This window comes from Corylus avellana, chromosome 9 (assembly GCF_965113065.1).
Source record: "Corylus avellana chromosome 9, dhCorAvel1.hap1.2, whole genome shotgun sequence".
Classification (NCBI taxonomy): Eukaryota; Viridiplantae; Streptophyta; class Magnoliopsida; order Fagales; family Betulaceae; genus Corylus; species Corylus avellana.
The window spans coordinates 4,706,852-4,725,592 of record NC_142498.1 but is presented as its reverse complement, the minus strand read 5'-3'; the positions used below and the strand labels follow the sequence as shown (position 1 = coordinate 4,725,592).

The following is an 18,741-nucleotide window of genomic DNA, read 5'->3' as shown; positions in this document are numbered from 1 at the left end:
TTAAAAAGAGTTAAACATAGGAAATCAACATTGCAAATTTTTAAACTTCAAAATTACATCATGAAGTATAAGTAAAGTTTCACCAATTTCATTTTAACCATGGAATGGATCTCTCCATTTCCCTTGAATGAATATAGAGGACCGTGATATTAATGGTCATATTATTCTATGCTTCATTTCTTGTCAATTTCATATGGATTTTTTTTTTAGAAGGAATTTAATATAGATCTTATTTGAAAGAGGTGATTCTCAAAAGCTCATCTTCTCATTTTATAGCAACCTATTCAAGGACCGTCAACACAAAGTTAAGTTTCACATAATGCAAACTTAATCATTTAATCAATAGTTTAATAATAATATAAAATAACGTCAATATCTTTTTTAGTACTTAAGTTTTTATTTTTATTTTTATTTTTTTCCACTTAGGTTTTAATTCGTATCACAGATGATACCTGACTTATAGGTAAATACCAGTTTAGTACCCCCGTCACCATTTTATCAATCAAACTAACGAATTGACATGTGTTATAACAAAAACATCTCACGTATCCTAACAAAAATAAAACATTATAAAACTAATTAAAATAATTTAAAAAATCAAAACTTAAAAAAAGAAAAAGACAAATATGGGGTGGCCCGAACACCCCATTTTGGCCAATGAGAGTGGCCGGCCACCCCCATTTTAGCCATTGAGTGTGGCTTAGGGCTGGAATGGGGTGGCCGAAATTAGTTCGGTTGATAGAATGTGACGAAGGTATTAAATTGGTCTTTATCCATGAGTCAAGTACCATTTGTGATACGATTTGAAACCTAGGTATGAAAAATAAAAAAGTGAAAACGTAAGTACTAAAAAGTTATTAACCCTATAAAATATCCTTATCATCACATAATGCAAACTTAATCATTTAATCAATAGTTTAATAATAATATAAAATATCCTAATTATCGCATAATGCAAACTTATGTACAAACTATAAACCAAATTAAAGAAACTGAGAAACACACTCCCATATCCATGCATTAATCTTAGCAACATCGATTCGTCTAGCTGTAAAAGAAAAGCCAATATAAAGAAATTTAAATGAAAACAAAAAAAATAGAAAAATACATAAAGATTATACAGACCATTAAAGCCCTAAGGAATTTCGCTCTTATTGATCACTTGAAACTTTTACATTACAAAATACTCATATTTATAGGAAAAATGAGATAGATATGTATGATAATTAAATATGATTACAATCATATCAATAAAATCAAATCATTACAATCAATTAAAATTAAATATATTAAATCAAATCTCATAATATCATCTAACATCGTTGTGTTAATATCACTTATTTCTATAGGTTAAACAGATAAGAAGTGGTAAATTCAATTATATAATTAATAATTTTTAAATCCATTCATATGTGAGTTCAAACTCTCACAACATGAAAAATATATAATTAAAATATAAGAAAACACACCAAGTTAAGATTCGAACTAATGATCGACTTCTGTTTTATTCTAATATCACATTAAATGATCACCACTTGTCTAAAAAATTAAAATTTTATATTTAACTAATATTTGACACAAAATGGCAGCAATAATCTCAAAGTTAAAAGCCGGCAAGCAGTCCAAAATGTAAAAGAAAAGGCCTAGCTCTTGAACAACTCCAACAAATTAAATTAATTGTGCCATTTGGCATTGCCGTCCATAGACGGTCAAGATGTGAGATCTTTGACTTATAAATACCCACCATTTCTAGTTCTTGAGACCTACAACACAATAAAGAGAATCAATGGCATCTTCCCAATATATCTTCATCCTTGCAATCATAGCAATTCTTGTCCTTTCAATTTTGGCCACAGAATTTGTGGTTGGTGATGACAAGGGTTGGACCATTAACTTTGACTACCAAGCTTGGGCTCAAGGAAAGGAGTTTCATGTCGGTGACACTCTTGGTAAATTAACTCTATAAACTTTTTGTACTTACCATATTTTTTTTATATAATTTTTTAGTTTTATTTGCCCATGTTTGTTTTCAAATCAATACTTTAACAAAGTATTGATTAAATTTGCATATTCCTATCAGCTTAAACTTTTAGAATAAGTGGCGATTTAACATGATAACAGAGCCATAGGTCATGAGTCCGAACTTTGATTCCGTCAATTCACTCCAATTTAATTAAATATTTTAGGTGTTGCGTCTCACCTATTAAAATGAAGTTTGAGACTACACGTAAGGATGAACGTTAAAGTATTGATTATATCTTATCCGAATAGAAAGTTTTTTCCTTTACAAAAAGTGGACAGGGAACCACTCCCATAGCATTACTCCAATTTTTTTAAAGGAAAATCATGTTCATTCGGATTTTGATACAAAACATTACTCGACTTTGAAGCTATCTTGTTTTTAAGGGGTTGCTAGTGGATCATTTTTGTTTCTTATTGAGTTTTCAAAAAAAAAAAAAAAAAAATTGTAAATGTATTTATTTTAAGTTTGATTGATGATGGAAGAATTAACTTTTTGGTGCAGTTTTCAAGTATCAAGAGGGAGTTCATAATGTTCTTAAAGTCAATGGAACTGACTTCCAACAATGTGTGGCACCATTGGGAATTGAGGCCCTGATTAGTGGAAATGATATGATTACACTAGTAACCTCGGGAAGAAAATGGTATATTTGTGGTAATGCCAAACATTGTGAGAATAGAAACCAAAAACTTGCCATAACAGTGCTTCCTCAGACAGTGTCTCCAGCACCTTCTCCTGTTTCAGTAGCCAAGGAATGCGTTAAACCTATATATTATGGGTGAATGATGGTTGTTTTTGGCATCCTTGCCATGATCATGGTTTAAAGTTAGATCAATAGTACTATAGTTAAAATTCTCCTTTCATTTTTGAGGAGTGTATTGAATTCATTAGTTGTTTGCATTGTATTGGATCTGAATTTTTTGATTTATAGTAGTATGTGTGTTCTGAAATATAACCCATTTGTGCTCTATATTTGTACCAAATACTATATTCGAGCATATTTGTTAAATTATCTTGCAAACAACAGGTGGGGTTTAGGCAATTTAACATTATAAAGAGGGGGTGGAAATGGCTTTTAATAGAAGTTTTGGCATTTTATCAACTCAAACATAATTTGATTGTTTATAGGACAATAATGCTAATATGTACAAGTCTGTGCTTTTAGGCTTTATTTAAAAGATGAGGATCCACTATAATTTTGCTTTCCAAATTTTAGAGGAGGCTATAGAGCTCGCCTGCTTTGAGCAAACTCGAGGAGTAATGCTAGAAGTTACTCTTATATTCTTTTTGTTTAGTCACTTTGAAAATGATATGGCTTCTAAAATCACTGTTGGGCTTGTGATTGATCATTATTAAATTTAATCAAATGGTGATTTTAAAGCCACCTCATTCATAAAGCGACACAAGAGGGACACAAGAATGACTTCTAAAATTATTTCAACCTCGAGTGTAGACTAGGATTCACTACTCGAGACAAGTGGACCCCACAACCTTCGTCTCTTGTACTATATAAATTTCAATTAAATTTGAATAACCTAATTGTTCACCAGCATGAAGATAAACTTTGGCCACCTGCATGAAGATTCTAATCACATGCTAGCAAATTGGGAAGAGATAAATTATCAGTTATCCCAAAACTTAAGCTGGTAAGTAGATATAAATTTAATCGTTTAATCATTGTGAAATATTTAATTAAAATAGAGGATGATTTGATGGAGTCAAGATGTTGAAATATATATAGCTTTGATACCATGTTGAAATATATATAGAATATAAAATACTAAAATATGAAAGAGAAAGAAAAGTGAGCGGAAGCGGAGAGAGATATATGGGCTACATCTTGTACATTCACTGTATCAATTAATATTACATAACTCTCTATTTATAGAGAGACAATGAGTAGTGACCAAGAAACCCAAATTAAACCCTAAAATACGTAAGGAAAGAAATAAACCTTACATTACAAATTAAATAACGGAAATATAAAATATTCTAACAAAGGAAATAATATATTCTAACACAAGATTTGATCACAGGACCTTTGCTCTGATACCATGTTAAATTATCAGCTATCCCAAAAGCTTAAGCTGATAGGAAGAGGTTTTTCAATTATTAAATATTCAGTATTCATGACACATCCATCATGCGTGTTAAAGATAGTTCTTCTAATTTTCTACTACAAGCAACAAACAATGATCAAAACGACAATCCTATGGCCATAATGATCTCTGCTTTTTAATATGGGAATACAAATTGTACTATCTCCAGAATATAATTAAAACTGCCAACTTATAAGTTGTATGGAATTTCTTGTGCACTCGTTTGCTAAAACCGAATGGGATTGTTAGAAAAGAAATTGGATAGGTGTCAATTTTTTATTTAGCTTTTTAAATGTCCAAACAAGGAAAGGGAAAGGAGAAGGTGATTCAATCTAGTGACTTCTGCTTCATGAAACGCAATATCCAGCAGATTAAGCTACTCCTTGAAGACAAGATAGGCGTCATTAAGTTGTAGTGTGATCCAAAGTTTATATATATAGCTTATTATTTCCTAATATGCTTCTCAATAGTGTTTTTTTGTTTTTTCGTTGGGAATGGCTTTCATATATAGTTTCAGGAATTGTATGAGGAGTTTAGATAGAGTAAGAAATGATGAACAAGAGAGATTTGGTCGAATAATGTTATACATCATCTTTTTATCTCGTTTTTATCATTTCAAAGTTGATGTAGCATGGTCCTCCATAGCATGTGATGCATAGAAATTAGTTTTTTTTTTTTTTTTTTTTTTTTTAGAGAAACCATGCTACAACTTTAGAGGATAAAAAAAATGGTACATAAAATTACCGGATTTGGCCAGGATAATTGATCCTTTTGAAGTGTATTCAATATATAGAGAAATCATTACAAATGATATGTACAGTTGGAAAATAAAAATACATAGTTACCCTTTTTTTTTTTTTTTTGAAGTTAAAAGATAGAGTAAACTTATTTTTATTTATTTTTTTTACACAGTCACAAAAGGGAAGGAGGGAAAATGAGAAATGAGATTCGAACTAGTGACCTCCGCTTCATGAGGCGTGATCTCTAGCCAATTGAGCTACCTTTTAAGGACTACCTACTCTTTACACTTGTGACTTATCAGAAACTATACTAATAAGAAATTATCAAATACAATGAATCTTGACCAATGCCTGCTTTTTGCATTTTTTTTTCTTTTTGCATTTTTTTCTTTAAAAAAAAATGATGAAGAATATTTTGGTAATTTTGACACCTCTATGTTAGGATTTACTTATTGTGGCTTGTAACATACATAGATTATTTTCTAAGTTAGCATGATGGATGGCATATGGAGACTGTAGAGGAAACTTGCATTGACAATCACTTGGAAGCATGACATATTTCAATAATTATACAATACATGTGAGACAAGAATATATATATATATATATATATATATATATATATATATATATATATATATATATATATTACAACTACTCAAGTTGAAACTTTTGAGATCTCGTCTCAAGAGTGTAAAAAGAATAATCGTTTTCCTCTGTAGCCAGCTTTTTGAGCTTTTTCTCTTTCATCAAATTTTGTGAATCATCAATCATATTTGGAGATCTCATTTTTCTCTTAGAGGAGCATCTGTTTTCTATATTGTTATTGTCATCCTCATCATCACTGACAACAATGGCATGATCCTCATCTTTTCCATCTACAACCCTTTCATATACTAGATGGACCCCTATTTTCTTCACAATGGTTTCAGGCCCCCAATCTACAAGAACCTCTACTTCATCACCACCCTCAAAATCATTGGTAAGAACAAGATTGCCTAGAATTAGGTGATCTCCAGGAGGGAATGGGCCATCAGTTCTTGCCAAATTAGTCAGAACACTATTCTTGGTATGGTTGATATATGACACGCTAGATTTATATGAAGATACTACTTGAACACGTGATGCAAAGACAACACATAGACCAAACTCCTTCAATATGGGATCAACAGTAGGTACTTTAAAATATAACGAGGGTCCCTCACTCTGATACGTGAACCAATCGGGGATTTGATTGCCGGGGAGGATAATGCCAAACACTCTACCAACTCCATGCATAACCCATTCCTATTACAACAGCAGAGGATGATGTATGTTAAAGTATTAACTAAGTGGTACGAGATAACATGGCATCATAACAGAGGTCTTAAGTTGAAATCCTCCTCCACACATTGACCTCCAATATTTAAAAAGTGACACTTGACCCCTCCCCCCCACCCCCAAAAACTTCCAAATTGTTGCAATTCGACCATTTTGACTTTTTTCTTCCCAAAATGCCCCTATCCCAAGTTAATAAAAAAAATTAAATTAAATTAAATTAAATTAAGGAGTGTCTAGTCTCGGGTGGTCGAAGCCACCCCTAGGCCCAACTGGGGTGGCCGGCCACCCCTTAATTTTTTTTTTTTTCATTTTTTAATTTTTTTTTTTTTAATTTGGGATGGGGGCATTTTGGGAAAAAAAAAGTCAAAATGGTCGACTTACAACAATTTGGAAGTTTGGGGGGTCAAGTGTCACTTTTTAAACATTTGAGGTCAAAGTGCAAATGGGTGAATAGCTCAAGGGGGTAAAAATGTTTTCTCCCCTTATTCTATTTTAGTTAAAAATTATGGAAAACTTCACTTTAAACCCTTGAATTACCGCGCATTTTGGCAAGCCCCCAAACTTTAAAATCTCTCAATTTCATCCCTCGAACTTTCAATTTGATGCAATTTATCCCCTCTGTTAATTTTTGCCGTTAAAACCCCTAAAAGGACAAATTTACCCTTCAATTTTCTTTTTATTAAAAAAAAGAAAAAAAAAAGCTTCATAAGGTGGCCAAACCGTGGGTCGCCTTGTGATTTTTTTTTTTTATAATAATTTTTAAAAAAAAACAAATTTAATTTGAAATTAAGGATAAATTTGGAATTTTATAAAAAAATCATGGGTATAAACGCCATTGCCTCACTTTTTACGTTTAAAATCTGACGGAGGGGTTCAAATTCAGAGGTTTTGAAATTTTGGGGGCTTGTCAAAATGCGCGATAATTCAGGGGTCTAAAGTAAAGTTTCTCCTAAAAATTAAGAGAGAGAGAGAGAGAGAGAGAGAGAAACATGTACCTGTAGCCGTAGGAAGCTTTGCTTAAAAGTATGTGTCACATTCATGCACCCTTCCATGTTAACAGACACAATAGGATTTGAACGCTTATCCAAACCTGGAATTTCGACTAATTTGTGACAGTTAGAAAGGTGCAAACCATTCATATTTGAGAGCTTTGATAGATCAGGCATTCTTTCCAGTGCAGTGCAGTGTTTTGCATCTAAAAAAATCAAACTTGCTGGTAAATCCGGAATTGATTTAAGCTTTCTACAGTGACCCAATTTGAGATTTTCAAGCTTCGCAAGACCACCTAGGCTTGTTGATAGGCTTTCAAAACTATTGCATCGTAAATCTAAAATTTTAAGAGAACATAAATTCCAAAGATCTGTAGGAATTCCGTCATCCGATAAATTGCAATCCCAGAGACATAAGTGTGTTAGTGAGTTCAGGCCTTGTAGTGCAGCAGGCAGTAGATTGATTGACTTAGGACTTTTCCTTGGTGATATCCAAGACCAAAAGAGTGATGGCAATGACTTAGACGATGATCCTTTACACCCACATAGAGATAAATATTTGAGATTCTTAAGTTGCACTATACTAAAAGGCACTTGTCTTATAGCAGTTCTGTCTGCAAGAAGAGTTGTCAATGATTCCATCTCCCCCAAGTTGTCACCTAAATTGTGCATTTTAGAACACCCAGAAAGAATGAGAGTTTCTAGAGACTTCAACTTATAGAAACTCCTTGGCAAACTTTTAAGGCATTTGCAATCTTTCAAATTCACCAAAACAAGATTACTAAGATCTCCAATGGAGTGGTGAACCTCAAGCAAACTCGTACAATCTTCAAGTATTAATTGCTCTAGATTTGGGAGTTTTGAAAAGTCAGGGGTTTGGCTTAGATAATGAGAGTGACTGAGATTTAGAATTTTCATCTTCTCAAGCAACTGCTAAACAAATGAGAAAACAACCAATGAAAAAGGAAGGAAAGCGTAATATTAGAGCCTAGAACATAAAAATAATAATAATAATAAATAAATAAATAAATCATTGATTATTTTACCTTGGGACTTTCCCAAGCTTTTTTGAGATTGCTATATTGCAAGTCAATCACAACTATGTTTCTTGGATAAAAGTCATTTGGAATAAACTTTAGAGGGAATCCATGCCAACAGAGCCACCTTAATTCTTTGGAAAGATATTTATAGTCTCCAGTGAGTCGTACGTGATCAAGTTGGAGTAATCTTAGTCTCTGCATCTTAATAAATGCTTTTGAATTGAAATTCATCTTACTTAGACTTGTCAATTCTAAAGCAAGTCCTTCAACTGCATTTGTTCCCTGTAAAAACACAAGAATTGCATAAGACAAGTGATTATCCAAACTTATCACATAATCTTTCTTATTAATCATTTCATTTATTACACTTTGCTTAATATAATGTAATCATGTTTGCAACTACAAAAACAATAGAATGATGTTAGGAAAGAAAAAAAAAATGTTCCTATTTTCAAATAAGAAATATATGGATTACACTTTCAAGGCATATGATCAGTGTGAATTAGTACGCATTTGCTTCCCGAATAAAATATATCTTGGAAAGAAAAAAAATGCTTCTTTTTTTTTTTTTTTTTTTTTCTTTCAATGTTTTCAATTGAGAAAGTTCTTATTACCTCGTGCTTTGTCAATATATCAAATGCATCCTCATGCAGCCATAATCTACTCCATTTCCCAGGTTCGTTGGGGTGTTTTTCACGAACGATTTCTCTTCCCATGTCTCGCAACAAATCGTGCATTGTAAACTCGTTTGTCTCACCAACTTTAAGAAGACACCGCTGAATGAGGACACTAATTCCAATCTTTGCAAAAAAACCACAGCCATCCAATATTTTTACAACATAGTCTATATCCTTTCCTATGAAGAAACATGATATGTCAAGGAATATATCCTTTTCAGTATTGTCGCTTAGTCCATCAAAACTTATTCTAAGTTTATTTTGAATTTGCTCATGAGGAATCCCCTTCAATTTATCTAATGCACTTTTCCATTCTAGCATGCTCCTAGAGAAAAGGAATGAGCCCAAAACTTCAAGTGCTAGTGGCAACCCTCCACAGTAAGCAACGACACTTCTTGACAAATCAGTATAATCTTCAATAGGATAACTATTCCTAAAGGCATGCCAACTAAAGAGCTCAAGAGAGTCAATATCATTCATTGATGTAACTCTATATACACTATCCACTTCTATCTCCTTTAGCAAATGCTCATCTCTTGTTGTTATAATAATTCTACTTCCCAAACCAAACCATTCACGCCTTCTACAAATGGCATTCAATTGCTCCATTTGGTCTACATCATCAAGTATCACAAGTACTGCTTTATTGCAAAGTCTTTCTTTAATCATATTGATTCCTCTATCAACACTACTTATCTTTATCTCGCTTGTCTTCAAGATGTCAAAAAGGAGTTGTTCTTGGAGATGAACCTGACCCCTAGGTTCCTTGGAAGTTTCCCTAACATTTGCAAGAAAACTTTTACCTTCAAATCCATGAAAAAATTGGTTATAAATGGCTTTAGCAATGGTTGTTTTGCCAATTCCGCCCATTCCCAAGATTCCTAGCATGCGAATATCGTTAGCTCCAACATTTAACCCAAAAGTTATGTCTTGAACATGAGAATCTACTCCAACTGGGTAGAGTGCTATAAACAAGTGTGTGTTGTTCAGTTCTCTTGAAATCTCTTCAACAATTTTCCTAATAAACTTTGCTTCATGCCTGGAAATTATTTTAAGAAGTTAGGTAGAGTCACATTATACAAGAGAGAATTGAAATATAAGTTTCATATACGCGAATATGTAAAAACTTAGAACATATTAGTTTTGGCCATTATCCTTAACTCATTAGCATTTACCATACTAATGGGTCAAAGTTTGAAGAAACTAAATTTTTATACCATAGAATTATGTTAACCCAAAATCCAATAGACTCAAAACCTCTCTCACACGGACCAAAAAAATTACCCTTGCTTTTAATTCCATGACAAAGAATAGTGTTTTGTTCTTTTCAAACCTATAGTGCAGTTGGCAAAGTAAGATTTTTTATATCGTAGTTGCAAAGGGTTTTCTTCATTTTCTCTAGTTATTTCCACTCTTTCTGTCTCAAAAACTAAAAGGTGGCCTATATGTATGCAAAAGGTAGGTCAAAATAAACCAAGTCAACTAGGCTTTTTCTCCCACATGATTTGATGGAATATCAAATCACATCAATAAATTTCCACCATGATTTGAATTCTATCAATGCCTCTAAAGGTAATAACAAACTACAACTATCATTCAAGTTGAAGTAATACTTGAGATGAGCACAAGAGTTGGCTTAGCCATAACACTATATTACCTTGTGAGTAATTCTGGCCACAACTTTCTTAACTAACTCTTCTTCTTGTAGACTTATTTACTCTCGACAACCTTCTTTTATTTGGGCAATTATCAAGTTATATATATATATATATATATATATATATATAGGAGAAACTTCACTTTGTACCCTTAAACTACCACCCATTTTGATATGCTTTCTTCAAACTTCAAAACTCCTCACTTTGGACCCCTAAACTTTCAATTTCTATTACTTTGGATCCCCTCCGTCAATTTTTGCCGTTAAAACCCTTAAAAAGACAAAATTACCCTTCAATTTTCTTTTTATGAAAAAAATGAAAAGAAAAAATTGAAAAAAAAAAGGTTACAAGGTGGCCCAACCATGGGTCACCTTGAGATTTTTTTTAATAATTTTTTTTTTAAAAAAAAAATTTAATTTAAATTAAGGATGAATTTGGAATTTTATAAAAAAGTCAAGGTATAAACATCATTGTCTAACTTTAACGTTTAAAATCTAATGGAGATGTCCAAAGTGATAGAAATTGAAAGTTTAGGGGTCTAAAATGAGAGGTTTTAAAGTTTGAGGGGGGCATGTCAAAGGGGTGGTAGTTCCGGGGTTTAAAGTGAAGTTTTCCCCTTTTTTTTTTTTTTTAATTATGCCTTTCAAAAACCGGTTTAAAAAAATCGGTTCATACCACATGTCGTAATTTTGGACTACCTCTAAAAAGTTATTTGGCTTATATATATATATGGCGAAAATTCACTCTACCCCCTTGAAGTTTCAAGGGTTTTTCAATTCGAACCCCAATGTTTAAAAATTGGCAATGTACCCCTCCAATGTTTCAAAAATTTTCAATTTAAACCCTCCGTTACTAATTTTTGTCTAATTCGACAAAAATCATCCCACGTGCGTCTCACGTGGGATTTTGATGCCCTCTATTCCAAATTTGCCCTCATTAAAAACTATGAAATTACGTAATTACCCTCATTAAAACCTATGAAATTACGTAATTACGTAATTTCATAGGTTTTAATGAGGGCAAAATTGGAATAGAGGGCATCAAAATCCCACGTGAGACGCACGTGGGATGATTTCCGTCCAATTAGATAGAAATTAGTAACGAAAGATCTGAATTGAAAATTTTTTAGACATTAGGGGGGTACATTGCCAATTTTTAAATATTGGGGTTCGAATTGAAAAACCCCTGAAACTTCAGGGGGTAAAGTGAATTTAACCATATATATATATATATATTAGACATTATAAACAATAGAAGTACGTTTTTAGGGTGGAACCACCTCAAAACTCTTTGCTTATCTCTTTCTCATTTTTCTCGTACTTTCTTGTTCTTATTTTATTTTACTTTATATTCTATCAATTTTTTTTTTGTTTGATTTCATTGCTAAAAACAATAATCATATATATATATACTTTGACTATGTTAGATTTTTTTTTTTTAAAAAAAAAGAACAAATGTGCATATTATAATATATGTATATATAGAAAACATATTGCAATGTGATACTATAAATGTACTAATATATAGTAGGTGAAAGACAAAACTATTACTTATACAAACTTACCCGTCTGCAGTTTTTCTTAGATCCCACCCTGACAAATTAGCAGCCTCACACAAAGCTCTTCTCCACTTGAGAACTTTGTCCATGTCCAACAAGTAATGCTCTTCATGTTTCGCGAATGCTTCTGCAAAACTACCCATCTGGTTTCTCACATCAGAGGGCTCAACATCATAGAATATAGGTAGAACCAGTTGCTTCAAAGTTCTTCGACACTCCATAATTTCCACAAGTTCCTCCATGCACCACCTCGAAGCTGCATAGTTCCTTGAGAAAACGATGATAGAGATTCTAGATCCTTGGATTGCCCGTATCAATTCGGATGCAAGGTACTGTCCTCTTCGGAGCTCATTGTCATCTTTAAAGATTTTGATTCCAGCATCTCTCAAAGCAAAGTAGAGGTGGTCGGTGAAGTTTTTGCGCGTGTCTTCGCCTCTGAAACACAAGAAAACGTCATAGATCCAGTTGGAATGAGGGGAAGAAGATGAAGAGAAGATGGCTTCAGGAGATCTCGCTGTTCTGATAGCCATGGCTCAACTCCCAAAGACTTGATTTAACTTGATAATTTATTTGAAGTAAAATGAATAAAAGTGTTTGGAAGGATAAAAGGGTGGAAATCCAAGAGGAAAACGAAGAGAAATAGTTAAAAGAAAGCTGAATGGACTTCATCCTCCATCCCCTTAACTATTTATAGATAGGCATCCCTTTAAATAGTTAAATATGGTGTGGGGATAACCACGGCTGTTATGATGTGATTATCCCCTAACACATCACTATTATTGATCCAATCTCAACACGGGAACGACTTTTTGTGTAGTTGTTCCCGTGTTCAAATTGGAACAATAAATTACACTAATAATGGTTGATTTGGACACAAAAAGTTGAAAGAAACTTCAAAGAAAAAGAAGGAAGCTCTTTCAATTCTCTTACTTTTCTTCTAAGCAATTTGAATTCAAAGATGATAAGAAAGTCATAAATTTGTTCCCGTGATAGATGTTAGAGAAAAGACAAACACTTTCAATTCCTTTATTGCATTTTTTCAAAGCACACATATATAAATCCTTTCTTATAAGAAAGTCATGTGATTGGACACTCACACCTAAAGTCAATCTCACCATTCTCTTATCTAATGGCTAATATTGTTTCCCGTAATCTTAATTCACAAATGAAGCGTTGAAATTGGATTACATTTTCTTTGCCAATTAGCACTTCCATCAATTCTTCCTCCACCACCATCACAATTCTAACTTGTGGATATATTACATTTTCTTCGCCATTTTGCACTTCCATAAATGCTTCTTCATCTTTCTCCATTGCAAGTGTAGTAACTTGTAATGAAATATAAATTGAGGGAAAAGTAGTGAAAGTAAGAGAAAAAAAATGAGACAAGAGAATTTGGGGTGGTTCGGCCCAGAGGCATACTCTTAAGGGTTACATTGTGCATTTTTTTTTTTTTTTTTAACCCTTTGTCATTTAAAGGAATAATTTATTTAATTTTCGTCTAACTTTAACAAACTAACACCAAATTTTATCATAAGATTCGAGTTATAATGATTTAAAGTTTAACCACGATCTTAAATATTCTTACGTGGATTTTCAATATTTATATGTCAAAACAAACGAGAATCCTTACAATGATGGCCAAAGAGTAATTGGTGGAGAGTAATGCTACATATTATATTTCATCTCATATGTATTTTATTGGGCTAATGTACGTAGCAGTGCCCATCAACCTTATCAACTCAGTGAAATGAGACTCTAGTATGTATGATTGATATTCGAATGATTTTGAAAAATGAATGCTAGCATCATAGAAAAGCTTGACCAAGAACCAAGTGATTCGTCTATCTCCCACATTTTCTCTGCAGCCAAACAAAAAGCCATCATGCGTGTCTCTTTTTTGTGAGTTGGCCTGATTGTGATGTTTAATGTGGTCATTTTCATGGTTGATTCATGGTTCAAATTGGTCGTGGTAGGAAAATCAAAATTAGAGGTAGAAATTAGTGCAAACTTTTGTATCAAGAGCCAAGATTGACTTCAAATAGCCAAGACGTGGCGGAGCCAAGATGTCCATTCAATGGGGGCACAATTTTTTTGATGAATACAAAAATAAAGTTGAACAAAAATAATTAAGAGTATTAAAAAAATTATAAAAATTTAGTTGGAGCTCAATAAAATCGTTATTTTTCTCTATAATCTCATATATCTACAATTATATATTTTATACCGTTAAAATATGCAAAAAATATATATTCATAAATAATTAAATACAAAAACAACTATCAAGAATAGCAATATAAATATTAAAAAAATTGATTTAAAAGAACAATCTAAATTTAAATATAAAAATTTAATTACATAGCTCAATTTTTATAAGAAACAGTTGAATGGACCCGTTAAAGAGTTGAATGCTTGAAGTTTGAAAGTTCAATGGAACAAATTTACTGGAACTCTTGAACCAGAAGATGCCAATTGTTGAATGAAGAAAGGAATACTAGAGAAATTTGAAGCCCTTGTTTGGGAAGCAAGATTTTCCAACTCAAACTGAAATTTTTTCTAAATTCATGTTTGGCAATTTTTTAAACTCAATTCAACTCAACTCAAAAAATTTCAACTTAACTCAAAAATTTTCATCCCAATTAATAAAAATTATAAATAAAGATTGAAAAAATAAATAAATAAATTTAGGGTAGCCGAAACACCCCAGGTGGTGGCTGGGCCACCCCAAGCCCAACTGGGGTGGTCCGACCACCCCTTAATATTTTATTATTTTTTTAAACTTCTTATTATTATTTTTTTAATTAAATTTAAAATATATAGAATATTTTATTATTATTTCTATCAATGGGACATATGTTTCATTTATGGCCTTAGGATCTCTCTAGAGAGATCCTAATTATTAATTGGATATTCTCCAATCCAAAATGGACGGGAGAAAATCCTCTACCGTGTTTGACACACTTTTAAGAGTGGTTTTCTTTTCTATCCACATTAAATCCTTGATTGCCAATTAATAAAAATTATAAATAAAGATTGAAAAAATAAAAAAATAAATTTAGGGTAGCCGAAACACCCCAGGTGGTGGCTGGGTCACCCCAAGCCCAACTGGGGTGGTCCGACCACCCCTTAATATTTTATTATTTTTTAAAACTTATTATTATTATTTTTTAATTAAATTTAAAATATATGTATTATTTTATTATTATTTCTATCAATGGGACATGTTTCATTTATGACCTTAGAGAGATCCTAATTATTAATTGGATATTCTCCAATCCAAAATGGATCGGAGAAAATCCTCTACCGTGTTTGACCCACATTCCTTCGTGGGCCATAGGTCGAATAATGAAGGTTGTTGATAGAGGACAATTTTCAATCATATTTGCTTTAACAAAAGGGACATATATAGCGATTCTGACATCATATGGAGACATAATTAATGGCGTTGGAAAGCTCATTTAGAGGGTTACAAAGTCATATTTCATTAAGTTTTTCTAATTCAAATGTTTACTGAGTTAAAATAGACCGTAAAAAGAAAATTGAAAAGCTGTACAAAATTGCTCGTCCGTAATTTATGTTTGAACAAGCTTTAAAACGAGTTGACAAAATAGCTCGTTCAATAACTCATATGAAGTTGGTTTCGAATGAGTTATTTATAGATGCACAAGTTTAAAGTTGGGTTAGAACGAGCTGCTGTGTGAATTGAGAATTCAAGTAAGAATACGAGGAAACCATAGTTAGATTCAAAAGAGCCTCTTACACGTTCAGGCAAGTTCCAATAAATTTTTATAAACAAACTTTTATTTGAGCGTTTTCTTAGGTTCAGGAGTCTAGGTAGTATAAATATATGTAATGGCTATCTATAGCCTTAATTTATTATGTTATTTTGACCGTTATCAATGAAAAACACTTTTAAAAGTGATTTTCTTTTCTATCCACATTAAATCCTTGATTGATTATTAGTTTTAAGAAGAGTTGTGATTCTTATCTTGTTTGTCTTGGCAAACTAATCACGACACGCTGCATTAATTGATATCAAAGTCAAGTTGCACTGCATCAATTATTTAATTGTTGATGGAGATCTTGTGGGCTAAACAACAAAAAAAATCGTCCAAAGCGCGTTAACTAGCAGAGCAGGAACGTTAGTAATTACTACTCTTAACTATCAGCAAGAATATAGTCTTTAAGAAGAAAATTCCGTAGCAAATTTTTGTAAGATGTATATCTGATTTTGCAAATATCACACACATAAGAAAACAAACTCAAAGCAAGGAACAGTCAAAAAAAAAAAAAAAAAAAAAAAAAAAAAAAAAAAAAAAAGCAAGGAACAGGGAGATTTGACCATTGCTTTTTGGATTTGATTGGCACATGGCTCTAAAATTGGTGTCTCACGCGAGGTGAAAGTGTGTCTTTGACTTGTGTGTTAAAAGTGTAAACATTTACTAGCATTTTAACTTAACAAAAAATACATTTTGTTTATTTTTTTGCTCAGAAATTGAGATGTGATAAATTAGCTAATTTTTTTTGTTATTTGTTATTTCTTTTAGAGCTGCTATTAATTAAATGTAATGTACCTTCTTTTTTTTTTTCTTTTTTTTTTTTTTTGAACTTTGAATGTAACGTGCTGTATTTTGCTTGATTTATTATTATTATTATTATTATTTTAGGGTAAAGTCCACTTAACCCCCTCAAACTATTATCCCAATGATAATCTACTCTCTAAACTATCAATTATGATAATTTACCCTCCAAACTACTAAAACAATGATAATGTACCCCCCAATGCTAAAAAAATGACGAAATTATCCCTATATAATTTTTATAAGACAAAAATACCCTTAAAATTTTGAAAAAATAAAATAAAAATTTATTATTTTTGTTTTTATTTTAGTAAGGGTAATTTCATCATTTTTAAAAAAATTGTGGGTACATTGTCATTGTTTTAGTAATTTGAAGGGTAAATTGTCGCAACTGATTGTTTGAGGGATAAATTGTCATTGGGTTGGTAGTTTGAGAAAATTTGTCTTGTTTTAAACAAAATGTGATGAAAAGTTTGATTTTTTTTGTTTGACTTTTGTGCTTGTGCAAGTGCCTTGTCTTGTCAATGGTTTATTTGAGAAAAAAAATATATGGTCCTTTCTTCATTATTTACACAATGAAGTCAAAACTTCTTCTATATGTCAAGAAAATAGTGGGAACAAGTGAACAACTAGTCAGCCATCGTGAAACTTTATTTAGTGAAAGGATGTGTTTTAAAAGAAAATAGTAAATTAACTATATATCTTCAACCTTTCGTTCTTCTAAAAGTTACAACTTCTTACAGTGACAAATAAAAAAAATTAGAGTCAACTCAAGTCTCAAGGTACAGATATTCCAAAAAAACATTGCCCTTGAGAGTTGGTGAGAAGGGGCATAACCATAGCATAAGAAAAATTCTACGAAAGGTAAGGAAAATTTTTAGGAGTTGAGGGGGGGAGGGGGGAGGCAAATGCCCCCCCTCGGGCTCCTTCCTCCGCCCCGAGCCCCAAGACCAATTGCAATTTTGTTCAAGCCCCGGAGAAGCACTTTTAACTCCTTCATTACATTTTTTCAAAGCACAAATAAACTCCAATCCACTCACAAATGAAGTCAAGGGCGGAATTAAAACTTTTAGTTTGAGAGACAAAATTATATATATATATATATATTGGGGGGACAAAAATTAAATTTTAAAGGTCTATTAAAAAAAAATTTTATTTTTTGGGGGAACCACCTACCCCAAGCCGTTCCGCCCCTCCCTAAAATCTCTCTGTGTGAAAATACCAAATTCTTTTCTTTTCTTTTATTTTTTATTTTAATTTTTACCATTCTATTCAATACGGGAATGGCGTCAACCAAAGACTTTGGGAGTGAATTCATGCGTTTCCATCGGTTCTTTTTCCGCAAGACTTTGGGAGTGAATTCATGCGTTTCCATCGGTTCTTTTTACGCCAACCAAAGACTTTGGGAGTGAATTCATGCATTTCCATCCGGTTCTTTTTCCGCCAACCAAAGACTCTGGGAGTGAAGTCATGCATTTCCATTGGTTTGACTATGACCATTGAAGCAAATTGTAATGAAAGTGTAGAAAATTGTAATGAATGAAATATAAATGGAGAGAAAAGTAGCCAAAGCAATAGAGAAAAATGAGATAATTTAGAGAATTTAGGGTGGTTTGACTATGACCATTGAAGCATTCTTCTACCATTGAAATTGTCATGAAGTCTACACCATGCTCTTGTGTTTACAATGAAAATAATATTTATTTATTAATAGTATAAATAATAAAGTGGCACTACAAAAAAAATTTATAATTAAGGTAAATATATCATAAGTTCCTGAGTCAACCCGTCAAAATTAAAAAGTCCCTAAATTTTTTTTTCGACAATTTACTAACTAGGTCAATCGAAATGCTAATAAACTCCTTACCGTCAAATTTTTTTACCAGCCGTTAGACAAATAATTAAAATATTAATTTAATTTTAAAATTTAAATCTAGAATTTTTTAAAAAAAAAATTTAAAAAAAAAATAAAAATTGAAGGAGTGTCCAGTGCCACCCTTGGCCACCCCCAAACTCCCTGGGGGTGGCCTCCTTCAATTTTTTTTTTTTTAATTTTTAAA

At 32.1% G+C, this 18,741-nt stretch overlaps 1 protein-coding gene and 1 pseudogene across 1 annotated transcript; one reads left to right on the top strand and one right to left on the bottom strand.

The window, feature by feature from the left end:
* Positions 1 to 1,786: 1,786 nt before the first annotated feature.
* LOC132190776 (blue copper protein 1b-like) lies at positions 1,787 to 2,844 on the top strand (annotated as a pseudogene).
* Positions 2,845 to 5,513: 2,669 nt separating this feature from the next.
* LOC132190819 (disease resistance protein RUN1-like) lies at positions 5,514 to 12,680 on the bottom strand. The gene is made up of 5 exons (XM_088510708.1): positions 12,108 to 12,680; positions 8,823 to 9,924; positions 8,215 to 8,490; positions 7,175 to 8,101; positions 5,514 to 6,146 (listed from the first exon to the last, which is right to left on the bottom strand). Exons 1-5 carry the CDS (start codon positions 12,629 to 12,631, stop codon positions 5,514 to 5,516), a joined length of 3,462 nt encoding a protein of 1,153 aa, XP_088366834.1. The 5' UTR covers positions 12,632 to 12,680.
* Positions 12,681 to 18,741: the final 6,061 nt, after the last annotated feature.

What these genes read in the sequence shown, in the direction of transcription:
- LOC132190819 (XM_088510708.1), bottom strand. Translation starts at nt 12,631, where the DNA reads ATGGCTATCAGAACAGCGAGATCTCCTGAAGCCATCTTCTCTTCATCT. An exon ending in AAGCTTGGGAAAGTCCCAAG is followed by an intron (nt 8,102 to 8,214) that starts GTAAAATAATCA and finishes TCATTTGTTTAG; the next exon opens with CAGTTGCTTGAGAAGATGAA. An exon ending in AAAGCTTCCTACGGCTACAG is followed by an intron (nt 6,147 to 7,174) that starts GTACATGTTTCT and finishes CTGTTGTAATAG; the next exon opens with GAATGGGTTATGCATGGAGT.